Source organism: Mercenaria mercenaria, chromosome 4 (assembly GCF_021730395.1).
Source record: "Mercenaria mercenaria strain notata chromosome 4, MADL_Memer_1, whole genome shotgun sequence".
Lineage (NCBI taxonomy): Eukaryota > Metazoa > Mollusca > Bivalvia > Venerida > Veneridae > Mercenaria > Mercenaria mercenaria.
The window spans coordinates 38517479-38544869 of NC_069364.1; the positions used below are offsets into that span (position 1 = coordinate 38517479).

At 36.0% G+C, this 27391-nt stretch overlaps 1 protein-coding gene across 2 annotated transcripts in view; it reads left to right on the forward strand.

Moving 5' to 3' along the window:
* Positions 1-27391, forward strand: part of LOC123552821 (nucleolar pre-ribosomal-associated protein 1-like) — an 82154-nt gene that overhangs the window by 18987 nt on the left and 35776 nt on the right. Inside the window, exons 5-24 of one of the 2 annotated variants that reach the window (XM_053540941.1) lie at positions 4797-4893; positions 5800-5882; positions 7254-7406; positions 8134-8267; positions 8864-9059; positions 9355-9492; positions 9673-9828; positions 11584-11674; positions 12437-12544; positions 13484-13614; positions 15449-15550; positions 16784-17009; positions 17444-17513; positions 18326-18393; positions 19576-19718; positions 23115-23270; positions 23856-24729; positions 25186-25326; positions 26152-26387; positions 26985-27058. In XM_053540941.1, coding sequence (XP_053396916.1) covers positions 4797-4893; positions 5800-5882; positions 7254-7406; positions 8134-8267; positions 8864-9059; positions 9355-9492; positions 9673-9828; positions 11584-11674; positions 12437-12544; positions 13484-13614; positions 15449-15550; positions 16784-17009; positions 17444-17513; positions 18326-18393; positions 19576-19718; positions 23115-23270; positions 23856-24729; positions 25186-25326; positions 26152-26387; positions 26985-27058 — 3377 coding nt within the window. The remainder of the gene's footprint in view (positions 1-4796; positions 4894-5799; positions 5883-7253; positions 7407-8133; positions 8268-8863; positions 9060-9354; positions 9493-9672; positions 9829-11583; positions 11675-12436; positions 12545-13483; positions 13615-15448; positions 15551-16783; positions 17010-17443; positions 17514-18325; positions 18394-19575; positions 19719-23114; positions 23271-23855; positions 24730-25185; positions 25327-26151; positions 26388-26984; positions 27059-27391) is intronic. The other variant, XM_053540942.1, reaches the window with a different exon arrangement.

Sequence of the window (27391 nt, forward strand, 5' to 3'; positions counted from 1 at the left end):
AATAACTTGAATATCTTTTATAAACCATTTTAACTTTTACTTCGTTTTTCGATTACAATCTAAAAATGTAGTTTTTGAAAATCTGAATATAATGTTTCATCGTAGCCTGCGCGGGATGTTGTTCCTGCGCTAATAGCAAATTCTGAACTGACGCCGATATTTCAAACATATTTCAATTCTAAAGGATGCTATTTATGTATCTTCATAAAAATGTTTTCGGAGTAGAAAAAAAGTAGAAAGAAGCCTGATTTCCGTCATAACGAGAACGAAATATTGCATTTGTTATCTGCGCAAGATGTGTTTGCCCTGCGCTAGTAAAAAAAAATCTGGAAATAATCCGGATAACTTGGATATCTTTCATAAACCATGCTAACTTTATCATTGTTTTGTGATTACAGGCTGAAATTGTAGCTTTTGCCAAATGAAAACTTTGCTATTAGCGCAGGACCGACCTCCCACGCAAGTTACAGGTGTAACATTATAGATCCATTTAGATTTGTAAAAAAAACTATTGTTTTAGTCTGTAATCGTAAATAAAAGTAAAAGTTAATATGGTTTATAAAAGATATTCAAGTTATTAGAGTAATTTCCAGATTTATTATTAGCGCAGACACACATCTTGCGCAGATAAAAAATGTAATATTTCGTTCTCGTTATGACAGAAATCACTCTTTTTATATTCATTTTTTAAAGTATTCATTTGAAAGTTACATAAATAGTATGTTTTATGAATGAAATATATTTGAAATACAGTGTAATTTCAAACTTTGCTATTAGCGCAGGACCAACCTCCCACGCAAGTTACAGGTGTAACATTATAGATCCATTTAGAAAAATTATAGTTTTAGTTTGTAATCGTAAATCAAAGTAAAAGTTAATATGATTTATAAAAGATATTCAAGTTATTAGAGTAATTTCCAGATTTATTATTAGCGCAGACACACATCTTGCGCAGATAAAAAATGTAATATTTCGTTCTCGTTATGACAGAAATCACTCTTTTTATATTCAGTTTTTAAAGTATTCATTTGAAAGTTACATAAATAGTATGTTTTATGAATGAAATATATTTGAAATACAGTGTAATTTCAAACTTTGCTATTAGCGCAGGACCGACCTCCCACGCAAGTTACAGGTGTAACATTATAGATCCATTTAGAAAAATTATAGTTTTAGTTTGTAATCGTAAATCAAAGTAAAAGTTAATATGATTTATAAAAGATATTCAAGTTATTAGAGTAATTTCCAGATTTATTATTAGCGCAGACACACATCTTGCGCAGATAAAAAATGTAATATTTCGTTCTCGTTATGACAGAAATCACTCTTTTTCTAATCATTTTTTTTACAGTATTCATTTGAAAGTTACATAAATAGTATGTTTTATGAATGAAATATGTTTGAAATACAGTGTTGATAAAAAGAATATTATTGTGAAATTTCAAGATATTTCAATATAATAAAAACGATATTTTGCTAAGTGTGTGCTCAGGTGAAGTAGAAAATTATAAAAGTAGCCTAAAACATACCAGAGGACGACGTGTGCAAGCTGGAGGAAATCACACCTTCACGCATGTTTTGGGTTTTATTGCATCTTGTATAAGATCGGAGGTATTGAAACCTGGTGACCGACTGCCGTGAATTTACTGATGTAGAAACAAATTTATGACACATAATTTAAGTACCAAGATATTCAGCATTTGACATCTATATTTATTAATAAATTGATCAACTGCATGATTTATCAAACACGAAATGCAAATTTCTGATATATAAAGTTACATTTGTTATTTTCGCTGCGCATTTGGTAAATCGCGCAGGGTAAATTTATCCTGCGCAACGATTGGTAAACCGTTGTGCATATAACCAACGTATAAAAATTTGTTATATGCGCTGCGCGTTTGGTAAATAGCGCAGATTGGTTATTTGCGCTCAGCATATGCAGCCCATGATTATACCCCCACCAAACATGTTTGAGGGGGGAATATAGGAGTCAGTTTTGTCGCGTCCCGTCCCGTCGCGTCCCGAAATCTATTATCTCAGTTATTACCAAACGGATTTGATTCAAACTTAAAGTACATGTTCCACCTTATCACCCACATCATGTGACACAAGGTGCATAACTCTTGACACCAAGTTTTCATGAATTATGTCCCCTTTTACTTAGAATTTAAGGTTAATTTTGTTGTATTTTCACTATATCTCAGTTATTACTAAATGGATTTGATTCAAACTTAAAATAGATGTTCCACCTCATCACCCGCATCATGTGACATAAGGTGCATAACTCTTGACACCATCTTTTTTTATGAATTATGCCCCTTTTTACTTTAGAATTTAAGGTTGATTTTGATGTATTTTCTCTTTATCTCAGTTACTACTGAATGGATTTGATTCAAACTTAAAATAGATGTTCCACCTCATCACTCACATCATGTGCCCACATCATGTGACACAAGGTGCATAACTCTGACACCAAGTTTTCATGAATTATGTCCCCTTTTACTTAGAATTTAAGGTTAATTATGTTGTATTTTCACTATATCTCAGTTATTACTAAATGGATTTGATTCAAACTTAAAATAGTTGTTCCACCTAATCACCCAGATGATGTGACATAAGGTGCTTAACTCTGACATAAATTTTTTATGAATTATGTCCCCTTTTACTTTAAATTTATGGTTGATTTTGATGTATTTTCACTATATCTCAATTATTACAAAATGGATTTGATTCAAACTTAAAATAGATGTTCCACCTCATCACCCACATCATGTGACACAAGGTGCATAACTCTGACACCAATTTTTCATGAATTATGCCCCTTTTTACTTAGAATTTAAGGTTAATTTTGATGTATTTTCACTATATCTCAATTACTACTGAATGGATTTGATTCAGACTTAAAATAGATGTTCCACCTCATCACCCACATCATGTGACACAAGGTGCATAACTTTGACACTATTTTTCTTGAATTGTGTCCCCTTTTACCTAAAATTTAAGGTTAATTTTGATGTATTTTCACTATATCTCATTCTGATTGGCTTAGAGCCAAAGGGAAGTAACCTTTTTTTAACCTTTGTACTGAGTTTCTTCCCCTTAAATTCCAGGAATTAGTCTATTTTTAGAAATCCTATTTTTAGATTTTCAATATTTTAGGTATTTTTCTAACTTTTTTATTATAAGTCCTATGTAAAAAGTAAAAACATTTTTCCGTGGTAACATGGGTCGGTAAGACACTTTTTTTGTATTCACTTTTAGTGTATCTCTAATATTAGAGATTTAATATATTTACTAGTATTACTATACTAGTATTATTCTAGTATTACTTATATGTGGAAGCCCAGGATGAAGTACTCCAAAGTATTTTTAAGATTCCTTATGGTTGCCATTCTTCTGTGACAAGACCGTATGGTGGGGTTATGAGTCACTCCTGTGACAGTTCTAGTTACAATAGGTAACAGTGAACGGCCACCCGCCACACTTTATTTCATAGTTCATAGTCAGGATTTTCATGCTTTTTCAGTGACAATTTAAGGTTAAAAGGTAGGACTGGAGCAGGTCTTTAAAGATCAGATGGATTTATCTGAAGAGATTTGTCTTTCTGCCGTTATAATCATGGAATATTACTCTTGCAAAGTTGACTTGTGAAGGTGTGATCAGCTGAACTTTACACAAGTTCCTGTGTTTTCTCACGTCTGTAGAAACATTGATGTCACCTTTCTTGTCTGCACAAAAAGTTTATCCTGACTACTCGTCTGAAACCACTGGTTGAATTTCAAACATACTTTGTAGGAAAGTTCAGAACTTTGTTGTTGGCATTTTCAAGATATAAAGTGTTATTATTAAATCTATATTTATAGTCCTTTCCATTGGTCTAGACGTACTTATAAGTAGGCTGGATTTAATAATAAAACAATTGTTGCCTTTTAGGTTCGGCCGATATGTGGATTTATCGACCTGATAAAAGCGATATCAACCTCGGCCTGCATCCTCGGTCGATATCGCTTTTATCAGGTCCATAAATCCACATATCGACCTCACCAAAAAGGCAATAATTGTATAATATTATAGCTCACAAAATGTCATTGAACTAAGAAGTATCAGGTTTATGGTCCGATGTCCAACTTCAGGTTCTGTAGTTTTCTTTTATTTATATTTTTTAAGTATAAAGCTGTTCCGCATTGGAATATTATAGAATACTCCTGTTGAAAACTGCTTGCCCGATTGTAAAATATTTTTACAGAAATGATCCTTAGATGAATCTCTACAGACTTGTTCAAATTATTGCAGTTTATTAAAAAGCATTATTTTTAGAAAGCATGGCTATCAGAAGGCGTGGTTTATTATCTGTATTTGTATATAGTGGAAGTTTCAAAAAACTTCTTTGTTAGAAACTGGTGACCTGTTTTAACCCTTAGCCTGCTGGTGGCAAGTGATTCTGCCTTTGCGACCAGTGCAGACCAAGATCAGCCTACACATCCGTGCAGTCTGATCATGGTCTGCACTGTTCGCCATTCATTCAGTATCTTTTTGGTAAGCACCCCCTTTTAACAGTTAATGGTACTATCTAAATTGAAAAATGGACAAGTTCATTATAGAAATTTGTCAGAGTAAGGGTTAAAATCCATCCACATAAAAGTTCATTGGATCTTAGTAAAAATAGTGGCTGCCAGTGCTATAAATTGAATAACCTTTAAAACACTTGTTCTCATAAGCCATATTGTGAATCTTCATCAGCCTGGTCTGTAATGGATTATAAAGGATTTGTGGTTTATATTGTGTATATACAGGATGAAGAAGATGTTCGTACGTGTTTTATCCACCTGGTACTTGCATGTTTGCTGGCAGGAGACAATGATGTTATCAGGAAGCTTGTGCAAACTAAAGGTACTTTAATTAGTTATTTCTATTTCCTTACATATAATGGAGCTGATTTTCAATTCAGACTAAGAAAGAGTGTTGATGGTGCACCAAACTAACATTTATCTTACAGCGACACAAGACATTAATAGATTTTCCATTCGACCAGTTACATCTGTAATTCACCTTGACATCTGTAAGTTGGTAAGAATCTTCGATTTACTCCATTGTGTCAAAGAAGATGGCTGCCAGCACTGAAAATAGAAAAATCTCAGCATCGACTTCTAACCCACTGGTACATTTTTGAAATGTTCTTTTTAACTAGAATTGTTAAAAGGACTTTTTTATGCCCCCGAAGGGAGGAATATTAGTTTTCAACTGTCCGTCCGTTAGTTCGTTCGTTCGTCCGTCCGTCACAACGTTAACTTTTTGCATGAAGGCACTTTACTCGCGAACCACTGCACCCAGGACCTTCAAACTTCACATGCTGACAGTATTTATTGGGTACACAACCCCAGTTGGCTTTGGGGTCACCAGGTCATGGTCACCAGGTCAAAGGTGAAGGCGCTGTGGGGGCATTTGTCACCATTAGTGACAGCTCTTGTTATTTGTGAAAAATGATCATGGCTGCTGGGTCAAAGTAAAAATATTGTAGCCTACATAAAGGTGTGATACTGCATTGCAAATATAAGATAAATAAAACCTATGAAAAATCCATTTCAGATTAGTAATCCTAAATCCTTTTGTATGTTTATGGAGCTTCCACAAAATATTTTTAACAAACACCTGAAACCAGTAAAAAATAATTATGTAAAATTTTGGTTGTTGGTGCCAACAGGTAAAAAAAAGAATTATTGTGTTGTCTTACAGAAATGAAGAAGTTGAAGAATTTTGTAGACTAGAAACAATGTCTGAAAATGTTTTATTACACAGGTTTGATGGAGAGTTTGTTTCAAGGTGTAGAATTTGACAGAGTGGCCACATTACAGTTACTGCTTTCAACCATTCTGGAAAAGGTATGCTGCCTCTGTATAATAAGGCCCTCTGGATGCAAAGTTGAAGGATTCCTGGGTTAAAGTGGGGAGGGCTCCTAATGTTTGATGTCAGTTTTCCTGCAGAGGAAGTATTCCCTGGAACTACTTTGTGCCTGCCCGCTTACCTCAATAGGGAGAGTGCAGATTTATGAATCACGGGGTTGTTAGCAGGGGGTATGTTATCCATGATGATTTGATAAAAGCCATTGTGTCTGAAGTCGTTCATTCTCCACCTCTGATTCATGTGTAAGAGTTGGCAGTTACTTGTAGAGAAAAAGTTTGTACTGGTACAGAATCCAGGAACACTAGTTAGGTTAACCGCCTGCCGTCACATAACTGAAATACTTTTGGAAAACGGCATTAAACCTAAAACAAAAACACAAAATGAACCACTTTGTGTAATTCTACCATATTTATTAAGAAAGATCTTCTTACATGGTAGAAATATTGTATTGCAACTTTCTGCAAGAAACTTTGTCAAGGTTTTTGCAAGTACCTCATTCAATATAAGTTGAAGTTTCTGTTTACTTTGGAATGTTTACTGAAATAGATGACAGTATACAATTTGATTTATTTGTTCATCTATAGCAGAAGGACTGACACACCCAGGGTCACCTGACATGTTGCTGATATAGTATTGGGATCAAGTGTACCTGGATATTCGCCAGATAATATCATTATGATACCCATTGTCTAAACTATTTCGTCTTGATTTTTTACTTGTCCACACAAATAAAATGCAGACAACATTGTATGTCAGAGTGGATGCAGCTGTCATTGCATGCCACAATGGGTACAGATTTCATTATGTATGGCAGTGGTCACTTCGTGCCCAAATGGTGCAGACAATACTGCATGCCATGTTACATGACACTGTCAGGTTCCTGCTTTGTGTTTGACCCCACTGTTTCTTGTTACATCACTGTTCCATGCACATTACAGCACTGTTTTATGTCCATTACAGCACTGTTCCATGTCCATTACAGCACTGTCCATGCCCATTCAAGCACTATTCCCTTCCCATTACAGCACTGTTCTATATCCATTAAAGCACTGTTCTATGTCCATAACAGCACTGTTCCATGTCCATTACAGCACTGTTCCATGTCTTTTACAGCACTGTTCCCTACCCATTACAGCACTGTTCTATGTCCATAACAGCACTGTTCCATGTCCATTAAAGCACTGTTCCATGTCCATTACAGCACTGTTCCATGTCCATTACAGCACTGTTCCATGTCCATTAAAGCATTGTTCATTGTCTTTTACAGCACTGTTCCCTGCCCATTACAGCACTGTTCCATGTCCATTACAGCACTGTTCCATGTCCATTACAGCACTGTTCCATTTCAGGTAATAATGAATTCTGGTATTAGTAAGACTACGAAGGCTCACATGTTTTCTGAAAAAGGATTAAAGGAGCTTGGTCGTCTGTATGACTGGCAAGGTCTTGCTAAATGGAAGCAGACGCTCAAACAGAAAGGAAAACAACCTGTCACCCCCTTTGTAAGTATACTAAAGTCTTATTGTTGCTGAGCAAATAGCTATTTAATTAGATTTGTATGCTTAGGAGCTATGAAAGGTTGGGCGATGTTACCGAAATGTATTTTAAGCTCGACTATTAGAAGAAGGGTTTTTTTTTCATCTTCTAATGAACTGCTTGAGGATTTTCACCTAACTTGATCTGAAGCATTCCTGGGATGGATCTTTAAATGTTATACAAATGTCTCCTGAGAATTGCATTTATTAACAATAGAAAACCTCTTTGAATAACTTCTGCTAGACTGCTTGCTGGATCTTCACCAAACTTGGTCCGTACCTTATGTGATACAGCATGTCATGACATATATTCAAGGTAAAATGGTCAAAGTCAGATGATTGATTTAGGACAATTATGTCCCTCTTGTTGAAATTAACCTCTGGTCAGTGATAATTATTACTTAATAGATAATACAATTTAGGTACAGTTTTGAAGTGTTCATTTTGATAATTTTGTGGTTCATATGCTAAGTACTACACCAATACTAGAGCCATAAAACTTGCATTTTGTTTGTTAAAAGTCAAAATGTTTACTAACAGGTTTGCAACTAAAGTAATGGAATATCAGTATGTCCAATCAGTTGCTCCATTGATTTCCGATTAAACCAAAAAATTGGTTGGCAAATCTGACCCAATTTTTGCATTGCTAAATGTCATTACATGTATTTCAAAGTTTTGTTTTGTCACTTCACAGGTGGAAACTGAAGATTCAGAAAATGAAGACAAGAGGCTTGTAGCAGAACTAGCCGATAAATTCCTTACTGAAGTGTGTACATCGTACAAACATGGCATTATATTCCATGATAAAACCTACGGCTTATCTGGAAGGTATAGTCTGAGGTTTATCGAATTTTTTTTCTATTTATCAATGAAAGTAGTTTCCTGACTCCAAACTGTTGTTGTGGAGTAAAAGACAACTAAATTCTAACAACAGCAAAAAGTCTGATTTGAGTCAGTCATAACAGGCGAAGAAATTATGTTGAAACTGGGTAGCTTGATCTTGCTTATCTCAATATTACAGAAAACATTTTCAAGTCCCGTCAACTCTTGCACAAAATATCATTTTATATGGAATATTAGTTATCTAGAAGTATTAAACTTGATCCTTTGGAATTTGCGAAACCGAGTTTCAACTGAAGTTATGGTTATCTTTGGTGTATGGCAGAGCATTACAACCAGGCCTGTGTTATTTATTAAATAAAAATTTTGAGATACTTACAAAAAATTTCCCTCCTTCCTCCCCAAGGCCACCACCAAACAAAGACAGAAAAAAAGAAATACATTACTTACATTAATATATATCTCGTATTGTTTCTTTAATATGAGAAGCTCATTTGACAAAGGTGTACACATGTTAGTTTTATTTATTGCAGACTATGCTACTTTTGTACTGACCAATACATTAATCTGTGTGTGTATTTCAGAAGCCAGAATCATCTGATGACAAGATTTTTAGGATATCTAAGTGGGCGTCTCTCACATGTTCTTGTTCAGAAACTGGTTATAGGTATTCTAACTGCCTGTCCAGACCAGCTTCAGTACTTCCTGCCTCATATCACTGACTCACTTGTTCCTAGAGAAACTGCAAAATGGATAAATACCATGAACTTCTTGATGAAGGTAAAACTATTTTTGTTAAGCTCATCTTAGCACAAAGTACTCATGGTGAGCTATTGTGATAGGTTTTACTGATAGGTCACCATTTTTGCCCAATCTTAATGAAACTGAGTCGGACTCTTTGTCTTACTAAAATTCTTTATTTGAAAGAGAAATTAAAGTAAACCTCTGTTTATGTAAATCAAACATTTGTATAGTTGAAGATCTGTTGTCTTCAAGTTGAGTTTCAGTCTGACAAGCATTTACATTATTTTTGAATGGGTTCTGGAACTAATAACATGTTATTTTAATTGAACAGGTTTACAGCAGCTTGGGGAAGGATATGTCTGTATTAAAAACAAAGGATAAGAAGAGTGTTGGAAATTTTGTACAAATACTGATGGTGTATACCATGCCTTCATCTCAGATCCTCAATACAGTTCTTGCTGGAGTCAGGGTGGGTATATAGGGGATATTTTGTGGGGTTCCAACAAGTGCACCTTATGTGAAACTGGAAGGTTTGATCAATCTTCACCAAATTTATAAATTATTTCTTAAGTAAAATATGGTAGATTTTATGTACTTGTGTAATGACTTATTTGTATGAATTATTACAGTGATTTTTTGTTTTTTCTAGGACAAATTGCTGGTTGTTAATCATGTGAGCCTTGGTTTGGTGAGACAGATTGCTGATACAGCAGTACATGTACTCAAACTGCTCCACAACTTGCATATCTATACACAGGAGGAGAGGCTTGAAATACATAACCTGTATATAGCATATGTGCTCAAAGTAAGTAATGTGCTTAGAATGTATGAAAAAAGTTTAAAAGTAAAGTGTTTTAACTATGCTGTTGAAAGTCTCACTTGCCTTTACACAACCTATCTCAGCAAGCCTACAGTTTATACTATGACAAGTGCATATGAATTTTAGGGATCATTGTTTACTTACTCTACCTTAAACAAATATTTAATTTATGTGAAACCTTGTCTTAATGAAATATAGGTCAAGTTCTAAACTTTGTCATCTGATTATTTGGTCAAGTCATAGAACACAAGATGCAGCATTTTCACAACAAAGAATAAGCTTAGAAAATTTCTCCTCGGAAACTTTTGAATTGATTTCAAAATAATTTTACAGAAATTTTCTTTGGGTGTCTGTCAACCAAATTTCTTCAGATCATTCCCCTATGTTAAAAAGCATGACTGATAGTGGCAGGTCAGGTTTTCCAAGCAGCTGTAGTGGGTACTTTGAGAATCTTCATGACTGAAACTCCTATCTTGATTTCATAATGATAATACAGTTAGTAGTGTAATGATCGTTTTGTGATCATCTACCAAAAATGTTCAGATTTTTCAGAAAACATTGAGTGTCAGTATGTGTGGTCATTTTTCCCTCTATAACAACATAAGTCTGAATAATTATGTCTCCCACCACATAGTGGTGTGGGAGACACATTGATTTACTCCAGTCTGTGTGTGTGTGTCTGTCTGTGTGTCTGTCTGTGTGTCTGTCTGTCTGTCTGTCTGTCTGTCTGTCTCAAAGCTTGTCCTCTAAGTTGAACATTTCTCATCTGATTTTCACCAAACTTAAACAAAATGTGTTTGACCATAAGACCTCGGCCAAGTTTGATAACTAGCCAAATCGGTCCAGGCATTTTGGAGTTATGGCCCTTGAATTACCAAAAATCAGCCTTTTAAATCTTGTCCGCACTCTAAGTTGAACATTTCTCATCCGATCTTCACCAAACTTGAACAAAATGTGTTTGACTATGAGACCTCAGCCAAGTTCGATAACTAGCCAAATCGGTCCAGGCATTTTGGAGTTACAGCCCTTCAATTACCAAAAAATTGGCCTTTTTACTCTTGTCTGCTCTCTCAGTCGAACATTTCTCAACCAGTCTTCACCAAACTTGAACAAAATGTATTTGGCTATAAGACCTTAGCCAAGTTCAATAACTAGTCAGATCCGCCCAGGCACTTTTGATTTATGGCCCTTGAATTACTGATTGGATCCACTCGTCCAGACCATCTAATTGGATCTACTCGTCTAAACCATCAAGAGAAACTAGACATTTTTGATAGGGGCAGTTGTGGGAGACATGCGCTTTTCTCAGAAGCATCTCTAGTTCTAGTTTGAGTCACTGGCACCAGACCAGAAAGAAAATGCCACCGTTACCCCTATGTATAATAACCATGGTCATGAACAAGAAAATGTAGTAGCCAATTTTAACATTGCTCAGTTAAAACATGCAATTCCGCAGATGGGTACTATGCACATTGAACAATTGGTGATTTATCTTTCATTGTGCATCTGTCATATTTTCTCAATGTTTCTTATCACAGATACACTTTGCATATTTTATGTTTTCATCAGTGTTATAGAAAAATTGGTATAACCTTCACAACTGATGCTCCAGATCAGATGACAACAGATATTTTAATAAGCTGATGTAGAAATGCATGTCAGGCATCGTTTCACCTTCATGTGTTTGCCTAAATGTGTATACATATGAAGACAGCTAATACTTTTACTGTCTTGTTATAGAACTTGCCTCATGTAACAGATGTGTTCAACTGCTGGGATAAAGTGATGAGTACGCAGAAATCTACCCTAGAGGAGATGACTAAACTGCAAGGTAATGGTAAAAAGTTTTAAACTTGACTGCTTGAAGAGTAGGTGGTACTTTTGCACTCATCCATTTGTCAGTGTTGATGTCCATTTTGTTTGTAAGCTGTGGGAATGGATTGAAACTTCACACACTTGTTAAACTGTAATAAACTGACATGCAGTGCACAAGATTCATAAATCTGAATTGCATTTTTGCAAAATTATGCCACCATTAATTCGTTTTAGCCAAGATATTGGCGACTGTATGTCATGTTCATGACCCACTTCTGCCAATGCCCTATGCCTTTTGCAACATACACACACTGAAAGGCTGAAGAAGTCTGTGCTCCTTATGGCTCTGCTTTTGTCTTGGAAGGAAATTTAGTTGTAATGAAGATATATTCCAGTGGTTGGTTTTTAGGTGTACATGCACTAGTTCTGCAAGCCGAAAGAGTAGATCTATGGCTCAAAGTGTTGTTAGTTTGATTCCCAGACGGGGCATATGTTCTCCATGATGATTTGATAAAAGACATTTTGTCTGAAATCATTCATCTCCCACCCAGATTCATGTGGAAAAGTTAGCAGTTACAGAGATCGGGTTATTACTGGTACAAAATCCAGGAACACTGGGTAGATTAATTGCCCGCTGTCACATAACTGAAATACAGTTGAAAAGCTGCATTAAACACAAAACAAACAAAACGAAACAAAACTAGTTCTACAGATAGCACTTGTAAAGTGTTCATTCGAAGAATCTTTGTTTAATTTGAGATTTATTTATATATTTCAGACTTGTGTGGAGTTGGATATTGTGATGTATTGATACAGATTGAACAGATACTATGTCTGTACCAGGACTTACAACATGATCTGCTTGCTGAACACCCGCTTATACTTGGTATGTGTAGATTATATGTTGCTCAAAATCATTTGCTGATGATTTCTGTGAAAACAACACATAAAGATACTTTGGTTAAAGAGACTGTCAGATATGGAGTAAATTGTGGATTGCTTCGAAAGTTTTATGATATTTGTTTTCCTCAAAGTGCTTGGGAGGTGGTGGGGTTACCCTTGTCCATCTGTCCATCTGCATTTGTGTCATACGTATCTCAATAAGTATTTGACCTAGAGTAAAACTTTACAAGATTGTTATTCAGCCAGAAAGTTGTCCACCTGATGTTTAATTGGGAACTCACACAGTCAGAGTTATTGCCCTTTACTTAGTCAAAAATACACATTAAAAGTTCAGCTCTTTTATGATTTTTTTTTTTGTTGGATTTAAAGTCGCACCGACACATGATAGGTCATATGGCGACTTTCCAGCTTTAATGGTGGAGGAAGACCCCAGGTGCCCCTCTGTGCATTATTTCAACACGAGCGGGCACCTGGGTAGAACCACCGACCTTCCGTAAGCCAGCTGGATGGCTTCCTCACATGAAGAATTCAATGCCCCAAGTGAGGCTCGAACCCACATCGATGAGGGGCAAGTGATTTGAAGTCAGCGACCTTAACCACTCGGCCATGGAGGCCCCTTTTTTATGAGGAAGTTGTGATAAGTAGTTACTAGAGTAACCCTAGTGAGCTGAACTCTCTCATTATGTTCTTACATATAGTCAAGGTAAAACATTCAACGTTAGACAAGTGACTTTTACTGATGTTGTTACAATTTAGTGGTTTTGAAAGAAATGGTTATTTTTTGGTTAAGAATTGGTCAATATCAAAATTTATCCTAAAGTGTGTGTGTATCTTATTGGTTCTTTAGTTTGTTTGCTCTGTTTATAAAAAAAAGCTGTCCTTAAAAGTGCATCACCACTTGGAAGAGTGTATATTTTTTCAGGTAAACTTATTGAAGGTATAATGGGAACAGAGTGGGGTACAGTCTCTGACGAGACAGGTCACATGACCAAAGTGTATCTGCTCAAACTGATGGCAGGAACTGAGTCGAGAAGGCTGCCTTGGGCAAAACAGGTAAAACAGTACACTAACTCCATTTTATGAATGAGAAATGTTTGTAATGTGTCTATGTCTAATCAGGATTTAACCTCATAACTGAGTCACAGGACACATTATTGTTTATAAAGCAGGAAAAGAAAGTATGTAATTATTCATAGCAAAATGAAGTTGAAAATTCCTGATTTTGTTACACAGCTCTATGCCAGTTTTGTAGCATCCTAATGTGGATCTGTGTAAAGTTTATTCAAATAGTATAGGGGAGTGGACAATAGAATCTTCACAATGCCTGCTTATAGGGCCTTCACAAGAGAGGATCTATAGCATCATGATATGGGCCTTTTTCAGATTTGTTTAGATGGTCTATTTGACCGGTTTAGGAGCTGCCAGAGCTAAGAATAAAAAACTTTGTCAGAATGTATAGATATATCTCCATGAAATTTAGGGCAAATTCAGGAGTGGATTACCTGAGATTAAAAATTAGGCCAGTAGGTCAGAACATAGAAAAACTTATTTCTTTTTTCAAAGTATCATTGCATCCAAAGGAAATACTGTAAGTAAAAAAGATGTGTGTCATGTGACTTTTTGTTAGAACCATTTGAAAGTATTAGTCCTCTAGTCAATTTTTAGCTCGACTATTCATAGAATAGTAGAGCTATTGGACTCGCCCATCCGTCGGTGTCGGCGTCTGCGTCCGCATCGGCGTCCGCGTCCCGATTTGGTTAAGTTTTTGTATGTAAGCTGGTATCTCTGCAACCACTTGTTGGAATGGATTGAAACTTCACACACTTATTCACTGTGATAAAATGACCTACATTGCACAGGTTCCATAACTCTATTTTGCTTTTTTACAAAATTATGCCCCTTTTTCAACTTAGAAATTTTTGGTTAAGGTTTTGTATGTAAGCTGGTATCTCAGTAACCACTTGTGGGAATGGATTGAAACTTCACACACTTATTTACTGTGATAAACTGACTTACATTGCACAGGTTCCATAACTCTATTTTGCTTTTTTACAAAATTATGCCCCTTTTTCGACTTAGAACTTTTTGGTTAAGGTTTTGTATGTAAGCTGGTATCTCAGAACTCTCTAATTGGAATGGATTGAAACTTCACACACTTATTTACTGTCATGATCTGACATGCACAAAGCAGGTCCCATAACTTTATTATGCTTTTTTTCAAAATTATGCCCCTTTTTCAACTTAGAAACTTTTGGTTAAGGTTTTGTATGTAAGCTGGTATCTCAGTACCCACTAATGGGAATGGATTGAAACTTCACACACTTGTCCACTGTCATTAGCTGATAAGCACTATGCAGGTTCCATAACCCTATTTTGCTTTTTTACTAAATTATGTCCCTTTTTCGACTTCCTTATTCATTCAGTCGACAAGGCTGTTGAATAGTCGAGCGTTGCTTTCCTCCGACAGCTCTTGTTACTTTTTACAATGGGCTTCTTTAGGAAAATTGCTATTTTGATGACATTGTTTCATTTTACACAATTGCCAAATATCAGTTGAAACCTTTAAGTTTCTGATTATTTCATGTTATTATGTTGAATTATGCTACATCAACACCAAACAGTTGTCAAAATAACAGTAAATATGATCTTTGATGGGGCATCCATTGGTTCAACTAATTTGTGATTTTTATCAAATACAATACCTAATTCCATCAGTACTTTTATATTTCATCAATAGAAATTTTAAGTAACTAGTAAATTCAGTTGTAATGGATAAATACATTAACTGTGAATTAAAAAACACACAGCTGGTTATGATGGAAAGCATATACTTCAAGCAGTTATCTCAGAACATTTTTAATACAATATATATAAATTTCTTTTCCAGAATGCATCTGGTCACACGCTTCTATATCAGCTACTTGACCTGCTGACTCAGTTATCTTCGAACACGGATCTTGCAGACGTAACTTTGCAACTTGTTTGTAAGGTATGATTTTTGTACTCAAATGCCTTAGTCAATAGCTTTCAAAGTCACAGATTTTATTTACTCCTATACAAATGCCCTGTGATGTTACATCTGAAATGGTTATTAATGGGCATAAACTATTAAGAATAAACCTCTACCAAACTATTTTAAGCTCTCAGGTAGGTAAAGGCTCATAGTGATCTGTTGTGATCACTTTTAAGCTCAATCATTCCACAGTTTCAGAGGGTTGCTGTATTCATTTTGGAGTTTTGCATCTCAGTTGCATTCAGATTAAAGTTTAATAGCAAGCACCTCAATTTCACTATTTCTTCTTAACTTCTGCCCCCATTAACATCACATCTCACAAGGATTATTGTTAAGAGAGTTTGATATTGTTTCGAAGTATCCCTCCCCACCCCACCCATTTTAACTGAAGAACATTTCAGTCATAGATGGCCTCTATGGTTTTGGGTGTCAGTAGGTCAAAGATAAAGGTCATGTTGACCTTGAGCTGAAAATCAGTTTCTGATTGATTACTGAAGAATGCATTGGCCTACAGTTGTCAAACTTCATAGGATTATTGCCTGTGGCCAGTAGATGAACCTTACTCAACGTCACAATGACATTGAGACTGAAAACAGTTTTTCTAAATAGTAGGTTAAAGGTCAAGGTCTCTATGGCCTTGAGACTAATAATGGTTTCTGCTCAATAACTATAGAAGGCCTTGGCCTACAGTCGTCAGACTTCATAGGATGATTGCCTGTGGTTAGTAGGTCAAAGGTTAAGGCCACAATGATATTTAGACTAAATATGTTTTCTGCTCATTAACTTTTAAGAACACTCTAGCCTACAGTTGTCAAGCTTCATAGCATGTTTGCTTGCTATGGGTAGAAGACCCCTATTGTTTTTGGGGTCGGTAGGTCAGTGGTCAAGACTTAAGTGATTTCCACTCAGTAACTTAAGAACCCTACTGCCTACTACCTTCAAAGGGCAAAGGGCAAGGTATTCTGACTTCAGAGCATTTGCCTCTCACATATGTGAGTTCAAAACCTCTATTGGGGAGCAATATTAAACTACCCTCACATGAAGTAATACGTGGAGATGCATCTTGTTCTTTCCCCACCATATAAAGCTAGAAAAGTCAGCATATGGCCTATGTTGTGTCAGTGTGACTCAAAACCCAACAAAACCAAAATTAATTATAAAAAATTGTTTTTATTTTAATATACTCTTAATATGATCAGTTTATTTTAGCTGCTGGAGAGTACCGGTCAGTTTGAGGATCACCATGATGATCTGCTGGTGTGGCTCAAGGCCTTGCAGAGTTCAGATACTTCCATCCTAGACTTCGTTTCAAAAGTGATGATGACCTATATTCATAACCCTTATCCTTACATGGATAAAATGTGTGACCTTGACCTACAGACTGATGCTGCCTTGGTAACCAAGCTTGAAGTGAAACAGCAGTTAGGAGTAAATGGTAAACATGTGTATTTATATAGATTTTAGAGAAACATTTGCATTACAAAGATTGTTCATTCAGAACCACTCTTTTTTGTTATACATCATTTAGAATTTATTTTCAGAGCCGCTATTCAAAGAACAGGTAGAGCAATTGCACTCACCCTTTTGTATTAGGCATCTGGGTCTGTGCCATTGGCCTGATTGGTTAATGTTTTAAATTTATGTAAGCATATGGATTAAAACTTCACACATGATTTCTTTTTGAAGATTGGACATGCAGTTCACAGGTTCCCCCTAACTCTTTTGTGTTTAATACAAGGATATGTGTGTTTTTCAGCTCACTAATTTTTATTGATGTCCTTATGCTGGGGATGTTGATAACTCTGTTACAGGTTTTTATACCCTTTTGTTTTGTAAATTATACTAAGCTGACATTCTAAAATATTTCAGAAATTATTGCCATGGATGCAGTGAATTTAGAAGAGGATAGTTGTGAGCATTCAAGTCATGCAAATAAAAGGTTTGTTTCTGTAGAGTATTATTACCTATGAACTAGGAGGTTTACTTACATTTACTTATCTTTGATGTTGTGTGTCATGATATCTTCAAGGTCAAGGTTAGGTGAGCAATTAAGGACCATTATGACCGGCTTGTTGAAAATTAACGGCTGTAAGAACACAGAAATCAGTGGCAACAAGAGCAGTTGAAAGCCTTGATAACCATAAATCCGTTGAAAAGCCTTCAGGAAGCAACATTTTCTACCTTACCTTCAAGAGACTTGTCAGAATATTTGCCTGTAAATTTGTAACTGGGCCAGTTGGGTAAAAAAACAAGGCCACTGTGTGAAACTATTGAAAATTTGGGCATATGATCAGATCTGCCTTACTAAGGTAAAACATGCTCATAATATTTGTTTGAATGAAATCTAGGCCAAATAAGACAGTCAGTTTTCTGGGGTAAGAACTAAGTCTGGTTAGTTATACTGGGCATTCAGTGCCCGTTTTTATCACATTAATGATAAGGTGTGTTGCAAAAGAATGATAATCGAGATTTTAAAAATCTTATATGGTCATATTCTACAAAAAATTTTAAATGCTTTTCACCCAGAGATAAGGGAAATAAACACATACTCAATTTTGGGATTGATTTTCTGAAAATTTTGACAGAGGACATTCAAGCAAACATGTGTAGACAGTGTAACCTCATTCTTTAAAGGATTTCGATACTTTCAGGCATATGCCACTCTACAAGTGTTTCTATGGACAGAACTGCATTTAGATGATATTGTTAACCTATTTTAAAGTATCTGGTTTTCAATGTTTTATGCTACAGATTCCCATTCTGTCCAGTGTTGATCGTTGGCTTGGACATGCTGGAGAAATTGGACATTGTGTCAAAAGGTAAATATTTTAGGCTGTTTTTATCCTATTGTGTTATTCACAACCTGTCATATGATCCACAGCTATGAGTAATATGTCCAGGGCGGAGGACAGAAATCAAGATCTGCTAGTAATTGCATCAGTTTTCTGACATGTATGGCATACCTATAAGATTTGACTTTCCTGAGAGATCTTTATTACAAATATGTCTGAATGCCTAAATAAAATACAGAACCAATCCTGACCAGTATTTTGGTAAATAAAAATAAAGTAGATGTTACTGCTTAGGTGTTTGACAGAAGTGGTGCAAAAAATTACCTTACACAACCATATGTTAGTAATGGTTAGCCACATTGAGTTTTTATTTTGTTGTTGTGCTTGTATTCACTCAAGAGCTGCTACTCCGCAAATTTTCTAAATGGAAATGGTATGACCAAAGTTACTGCCCTTTTTGTTGTCTTTTTGCAGTCATATCTCTGAAAAGGTTAGTCACTTTGAGTTGATATATAGTGTGAATGTGTATGTGTAATCACAGCTGCTTCTCTGTTTATGTTGTTTAAAGCAGCTTTGTCTTATCAGAGTTATTTGCCCTGACTCGGTTAAGATAACCATTTTTACTAGAATCTTTGTCATGTTAAATGATTAGTGGATTAGTGGATTTATTTGTAAATTGTTACGTCAACTGGAGGATGTGTTTACTGGAGGATGTGTTTCAGAAGACCGAATTGGCTGAATCAGTTGGAAAAGTTATTTCTCTTTAATAAATGTCAAACTACAATTTCTGTTCTCCCAGTGCCAAATTTAGTTTTAGTTAGAGAAATGGTTTTATATACTAGGTAATAGATCACAGCAGATGTCTTCTCGTTTGCTTTATTTAGACGATAGTAATAGCTCCTGAAATGGTTGTGAAAAAAGGCAGCTTTTTAAATGCTATTCAGTATTTATTTAAAATTATTAATTCTGTGACTAAAATAGCAGTGATGTTGGTTACATTAACTGATTTGGGCCAGACAACCATTTTGGGGGTTATGATGATTTATTAAATTTGTTTGTTCATGATAAGCATCCCCAAAAAGACACTGGCTTAGATATAGACAGATACTTATTGCAAATCAGTGAATAATACAAGTGCTGCAAAAAAGTTTCAAGATACTTTTAATAAATTATTTGGATATACATGTATAGAATACATTTCTATTTCAGAAATTCGGTGCTATATATCTAAGGTTTTATTAAGCACCTTTCATCAACAAGTGGAACCTGTTGCAATGTGTACCCTGTTGACCAAGTACAAAGCAAGTTTATTTCTGCCAGGGCTGTCAGACTATATCCGCACCTGGATACAGGTAGGTTCTTAATCCTTTCCAGGACTGTATCATCACCTAGATACTAGTAGGTTCATATTTTTATATTGTCACCTGGATACAGGTAGGTTCAGATTTTATTCCAGGACTATCCTGACCTGGATACATGTAGGTTCATATTCCATTCCAGGACTGTATTGTCACCTGGATACATGTAGGTTCATATTCCATTTCAGGACTGTGTCCTGACCTGGATACATGTAGGTTCATATTCCATTTCAGGACTGTGTCCTGACCTGGATACAGGTAGGATCCAATTCCATTCCTGGACTGTTTCCCTATCTGGAAACATATGGGTTCTAATTTCAGTACAGTACTATTACCTCACCTAGATACACGTAGAATCCAAACTCATCCCTGGACTTAATACTTACCAGGATACAGGTAAGTTCTTATTCCATTCCTTACCTGGAGAAAGGTAGGCACTTGTTCTATCCTAGGACTGTATCCTCGCCTGGATACAAGTAGATTCTGGTTTCATTCTATCATGATCCAGATATGTTCTGATTCCATTAGTGGTGTTGGTGCGACGTTAAACCCAACAAAAACAAAAAAACATACTTGTACTGTATCTTCACCTGGATACAAATAGGTCTTTATTCCATTTCAGTATTATACACATCTAGCTTTTGCTAAAAAATTTTTACTCTAAATGTAGGGTACCTGTCCGACATTGTCCATTAACTTATTTAGCTCTCCAGAATCAAAGCTGTGGAAGGGTGGGGGAGTTGAATGGTTGATGTCACAAGATTCTAAGAGACAATATTACGAAGAAGTAAGAAAGAGCCAGTATCAAGAAACACAAGAAACTAAAATTTAAAAAAAAAGGTGCATGTATGGTTGAGGGGGAAGAGGTTGGGTTAGGGCAGTGTGGCTAAGTGTGGCTATGAGCTTAAAGAAGTTTAGTAGAGGGTCACCCAAGAAACATCTGTTTGAAATTGTTTTGAATTTGGACCAGCAGTTTCAGAGGAGAATGCTTTTAAAGCTTCCCAGAAAACCGTATAGAGAAGAAAGCTAGTCCCATCCCAAGGCAGCCATGTTGCTTAGCAAATCAACTTGGCCTGAAGGTCACCAACAGAACATTGCAGTCAGACTATTTTGAAAACGGATCAGTGACTTCACAGATTTTTTTAAATTTCCAAACAGTCTTATAGAGAAAACTTAACCTGCGTCCTGGAGGCAATGTTTTTTAAGGACCATCATTGCCGTCTTATATTTTACTGACATTACAGACTTAATTATGTCTCCCCTGCCACTGGGGGAGACATATTGTTTTTGTCCATCTGTCCGTCCTTCCATCTGTCACACTTCATTTCCAAACAATAATTAGAGAACAATTTGACCTAGAACCTTCAAACTTCATAGGGTAGCAGGGCGTATGGAGTAGACAACCCATATTGTTTTTGGGGCCACTCCATCAAAGGTCAAGGTCACAGGGGCCTGAACATGGAAAACCATTTCGGATCAATAACTTGAGAACCACTTGACCCTGAATGTTGAAACTTAATAGGATGATTAGACATGCAGAGTAGATGACCACTACTTACTTTCGGGTCACTCTGTTGAAGGTCAAGGTCACAGGGACATGAACATGGGAAAACATTTCCGATCAATAACTTGAGAACCACCTGACCCAGAATGATGAAACTTCATAGGATTATTGGACATGCAGAGTGAATGACCCTTATTATACCCCCACAAAACGAAGTTGGGGGGGGGGGGGGTGGTATATAGGAGTGAGCTTGGCGGTCAGTCGGTCTGTTGGTTTTCATGGTTTCCGGATGATAACTCTTGAAAGGCTTGACCGATTTAAATAATTTTTGGTATACAGGTGTAACATCAGAAAATACAGGTCAAGTTCGAATTTGGGGTCAGTAGGTCAAAGGTCAAGGTCACAGTGACCCTGATAACTCATGAAAGGCTTTACCGATTTAAATAATGTTTAGTACACAGGTGTAACATAAAATACAGGTCAAATTAGACTTTGAGATCTGTAGGTCAAAGGTCAAGGTCACAGTGACTCGGAACAGTTAAATGGTTTCCGGATGATAACTTGAGAACGCTTGGGCCTAGGATCATAAATTTTGGTACACAGGTGTAATATCATAAAATACAGTTCAAGTTCGACTTTGAGGTCAGTAGGTCAAAGGTCAATGTTACAGTGACTCGGAACAGTTAAACGTTTCCGGATGATAACTTGAGAACACTTGGGTCTAGGATCATAAATTTTTGTACGCAGGAGTAACATGATTGAATACAGGTCAAGTTCAACTTTGAGGCTAGTAGGTCAAAGGTCAAGGTCACAATAACACGAAACAGTTAAACGGTTTCCGGATGATAACTTGAGAATGCTTGGGCCTAGGATCATGAAAATTGATAGGGAGGTTGGTTATGACCAGCAGATGACCCCTAATGATTTTGAGGTCAGTAGGTCAAAGGTCACAGTGACCCGGAACATTTAAACTGTTTTTGGACAATGACTTCAGAACGCTTGGGACTAGGATCATGAAAGTTAATAGAGAGGTTGTTCATGATCAGCAGATGACCTGTATTGATTTTGAGTTTCAAAGGTCAGAATGACCCGGAACATTTAAACCTTTTTCGGACAATAACTTGAGAACGCTTGGGCCGAGGATCTTGAAACTTCATAAGGAGGTTGATCATGACCAGCAGATGACCTCTATTGATTTTGAGGTCAGTAGGTCAAAGGTCAAGTAAGTTCAGCTTTGACATTGACTTATTTCTGTGACAAGGCCATATTGTGGGGGTATAATTCGTCACTCCCATGACAACTCTAGTTGATTTTGGGGTCACTTTATTAAAAGTCAAGGTCACAGGGGCCTGAACATGGAAATCCATTTCCTATCAGTAACTTGAGAACCACTTGACCCAGTATGTTGAAACTTCATAGGATAATTTGACATGCAGAGTAGATGACACCTATAGATTTTGGGGTCACTCTATTAAAAGTCAAGGTCACAAGGGCTTGAACATGGTCAACCATTTCTGATCAGTAATTTGAGAACCACTTGACCCAGAATGATGAAACTTCATAGGATTATTGGACATGCAGAATAGATGACCCCTATTGATTTTGAAGTCACTCGATCAAAGGTCAAGGTCACAGGGGCCTGAACATGGAAAATCGTTTCCAATTTATAACTTGAGAACCACTAGGCCTAAAATGTTGAAACTTAGTGGGATGATTGAACATGCCAAGTAGATGATCCCTATTGCTGTCAACCATCAGTGTCTTTTTGACTTTCGCTCATGTTCCCTATTGACTTCTTGCCTATACAACTATGCATGGGGGGAGACATGCGCTTTTCTACAAAAGCGTCTTCTAGTTTATATCTATCTTGTATTTCTAATTTTCAGACTGATGTCACAGATTCAGAGACGTTGTCCACCAAGTCAAGTTATGAGAACTTTCTGTCTCAGAATGAAGCAATCATTACTGAAGATGCAAGCCCTAGATGTAGGATACAGCAAGATCTTTTACACTTACTGTACATCATACAGCAATGCAGACAGGTATTTTATATCTCACATACCTCACTTGACTATACAGTTAGATACCTTATATCCCACATACATCATTTGGCAATACAGTCAGCTATCTTGAACCCACCAGATCTGAAACTGGTATGTAGTCTTAACGCATGTAAAGTCAGGTTTCTTGGTAACTGATGGCTGAGCAAGTCACTTCATATAGAATACATATTGCTGTAAAAAGTGCAAAGTTTAAAATGAAAAATCGCTTCTAGTTTTACTGCGGTAGTTTGTTTCATCCTGTCTGTACATGTCTTACTGTAGATTATCCAGAATTTTACTGCATTTCTTCCATACCATAGATATAGTGATACCCATGCCGCAATAGTTAAGGTATTTTCTTCAATGTCCAAGACCTCACAGCTCTTTATTGTTATCTTGCAGGATTCAATTTGTCCTAGTATAAATTCAAAGTTGTAAGTTCCATGTTAAAATGATTAACCTTATTTATAAATTTCCAGATACAAAGAAGAACTGAAAATTAAAGCATCTTGAATGACCAATGTATAGGAATTGAACATTTTTAAGTTTTAGTATTTTATTTGAGATTGTTTTCTGTATTTTCAGCATGCAGATAAAAGATACGTGAAGCATATAAAAACTTTGAAGAAATCTATTATCTCAAGTATTAAGGAGATTTCTGAAGATCAGGAAACTAGCCAGAAAGAAGTTTGTGATCAAACAGTGCATGAACTGCTTGATAAACGTGATGAGAATGTGTTATATTTATCTGTCAGATCAGTCCTCGATCATCCAGTCTGTAAACAGTTCTTTCTACTTGATGCTTCAGACAAACAGTCTACAAGAATTGCAAACACTGTGACTGACTTAGTTACTGAATTGTTTGAAGTGACTTTTGAGCAAAATTTACAGCTTGAAGGCACGTTGGACTACTACTACCAGAGAATAATATCAGCCTTACAGAGTGTAAAAAGGGAGCTCATTGGGCATTCAGTTTTTAAAGTATTGACTGTGTTTGTGTTAAAGTGCACCGCTGATCAGTGTCGACAGATGCTTGACCTCGTTTTGAATGCTTTTCCTGACGAAGATGAGGCAGATGACAGTTTGCTCGTGCCATTGTTTGAAAATTTAATACAAAGGCTCATAAACTCAGACTTCACAGTTGCTAAACTGACTGAAAATGGACTTTATACTCTCATTAACTGCTTTGTAAATGGCAAAAAATCTACTGATCTCTTGTGCAGATTTTTCAAAAGATTTCCAGTTCTATCAGCACAGTGCTCTGAAAGAACTGTAGAGAAGTTGTTTTTGTTTTCTGAACATGCCAGACTGGTTCAGTTTTTCATGGAGAATAATGCAGTAGTGAAGGTAACAGTGGGAAAGATGATACAGTCTGCGGATCAAGACTGGACCACTACTGAAAATGTCAAGATTGTCATAAAATATATTAGACTGGTGCTTGCAGAACAAGGAAAATGCGGTGAGCATATTTTGTTGCAAACTCAAAGTTTTGTATGCAGTTGTCAATGAGACTAGAATGAGTTAGTATCTCTGTAACTAGACATCACTGCTGAATGAGACTGCTCACATTTCTTTGTCATGATAATATCAAAGGATGACTTAGGTTCTATAACTCTTCTTATCCCAAACATTGTTTTGTTTAACAATACTGTTTGTTAGTACATGTTTTTGTGTGAAAACTGTTTTATGTTCTGGGCAAATATTGTGTATGTATTTATATGAGGCTGTATGAGGACAGTGTCCTCCAGTGTCACGATGTAGCTCATTTAGAAGCATCTGTTCTCTGTTGTTGTATATGCAAAGTGTGACCAGTATTTACATAATTGCAGTTTAATGGTTTGGTAATCCTTAAATTTTGATAAAGAATAAACGTCCTGAAATTTGTGTTATTTCTCAGTTGGTTTTACTTTTCAAGCAGGTCAGCGAATACCAGCAGCAGAAACAGTCTTGAACATGTTTACGTCACAGTTACTTTCCCTGTGTGGTGGTGATGTTGTAAAAAATGCCAGTGATTTATTGGAACTTGCAGAGCTTTTAACTGGCAGTGACCTTCTTGGTGAGTACGGTATACAAAGTAAAGTTTAAGGATAAATTTAGTAAGATTACTAGTGTGATATAGAATAAAAATCATTATAGATGATTGAGCAGCTAGCCTGTGATGGGACCATATCTTGTCACAAACGAGTGTTGGTTAATGTGATTTTCTAGGTTTCGAGTTTATGAAATAGTAGAAAAAAAAACTTCCCTCTTTATGATGTAATCTCTGACAGGGTTTTTTTTTACAGTGGGAAAATGCATGAGATAAATTTGCAAGATTTCAGGATATAGTAATTTAGAATTGAGCACAGTGGGGATGGGGAATCGTGCACCAAAAAGATAGCAGTAAAATTACAAATATACAGGTCTAGCATTTATCTCCTCTTTGGGTGAGGTATTGCTGCATCATTGCTTATCTGTCAAATCCATAAATGAAATGATTGTTTTTATTAATAGGTTGAATGCTAAACTTTGTCTATTATATACGTTTTAGTTTGCTGTGACTAAGGTCACATGAGCTATTGCTGTACCACTGGCGTTGGCGTCACAATATTGAACAGATATTATTCATGTATTTCAATAATAGTCATACTATTGCATAGTGATTTATATGCCGGGTTTGCTGCTCTTAAATTTTTGATGAATATGTCATCTTTAAACTCAAAAAAATGAATAAAATCTAAACTGGTAGCAAGTTCGAAAGCATACTTGCTTATCAGTCTTTGGGCTAAATTGTTGTATGTTTCCCCACTACATTGAGAGAGCAGTCCATGCAGGTGTATCAGTTTGTAAATTTTATTATAAATGTTCAGGTAAATTTGAGAAAAACTGTTTGGCATTTCAGGAGAAAAGTTGATATCAAAGATGAAGAAAAAGTTAGCTGTTACATTGGCACAGGAGACTATGAAACCCCACCATATAGATCTGCTATGTATGGTGTACAGTGTAGACAATAAGGAGAAACTTGTACCGATCTGTATCAAATGCCTGATAGCTGTATATAGTACAGTGGATGTGGATAAAATATGTAGATCAGACATAGAGGACAAATTGTTGGATATCCTAGCCGGGTGTACACAGGTTTTTTAAAAAGATTTATAACAAATAATTTTAGGTTTAGTCATAGGGTTTGAATTATTAGATTTTATGGCTTGTACAACACTTCCGTTGGGTGAATTCTTGATATAGGGGGCTACATAGGCATTACTTTGCCCTGTTCATTCATCTCTTTTATCCATCCAGAAACATTTAAGACAATAACCTCAGCACCACTGTGGGGGACTTCACAAATATGGAATGGCATTGTCCGTTTTATAGTCAGTCTGTCAACATCTGTTTTTGGAGTCTTAAGAGAGTATAACAGCTACAGCTTCCAAACTTTACAGGATGACCTTGAGGAACATCCCTATTGTTTTGGTGTCAGTGTGTGACAATCCATCACTTAAATGTGTTAACCTACTTGCCAATATTATTTACTATAAATACAGTAAAACTGTTTTGGAAGATATGATTCATTCATTTGGTAGTTATGAAAAATAATTCTCATATTTGAACAATGCTTATGGTTTAAGTAATTTATTAAAGTTAGAGCTGCAGTGGTATCCAGTGACTTGAAAACCAGCGGTATCCACACTTTCTGGAATCTTATATTCAAGACAGTGGAAAAAAAATGATTAGAATGACTTTGAGACACTAGCAGCCATGTCAGAGTTGCAGGACTGTTGGCCTAAACTTGTTGAGTCAACATTAAGGTAAGCCAAGAACTGCTGTACTGTTGACCTGTACTTGTAACTTGAACATTGAGGTAAATAGTTCAAAAACAATTTCTCTGTGCATTTTGCAAGTCATGTACATTTCTTATTTTGTTATTTGCAATTCATAAGTTGTTTATTGTACTAGTTTACAGTGAAAATCAGTGTGAGTACACTGTGTTGGCATTTAATGAAAAAAAACCTAAAATATTCTAACTGCAAAGTTTCCCCAACTATATATAAAGAAGCACAAACATTTTAACTGTTTAGTCTCTCAAACTTTAGAAACTCAAACATTTTAACTGCCGAGTCTCTTCAGCTACAAAAAAACAA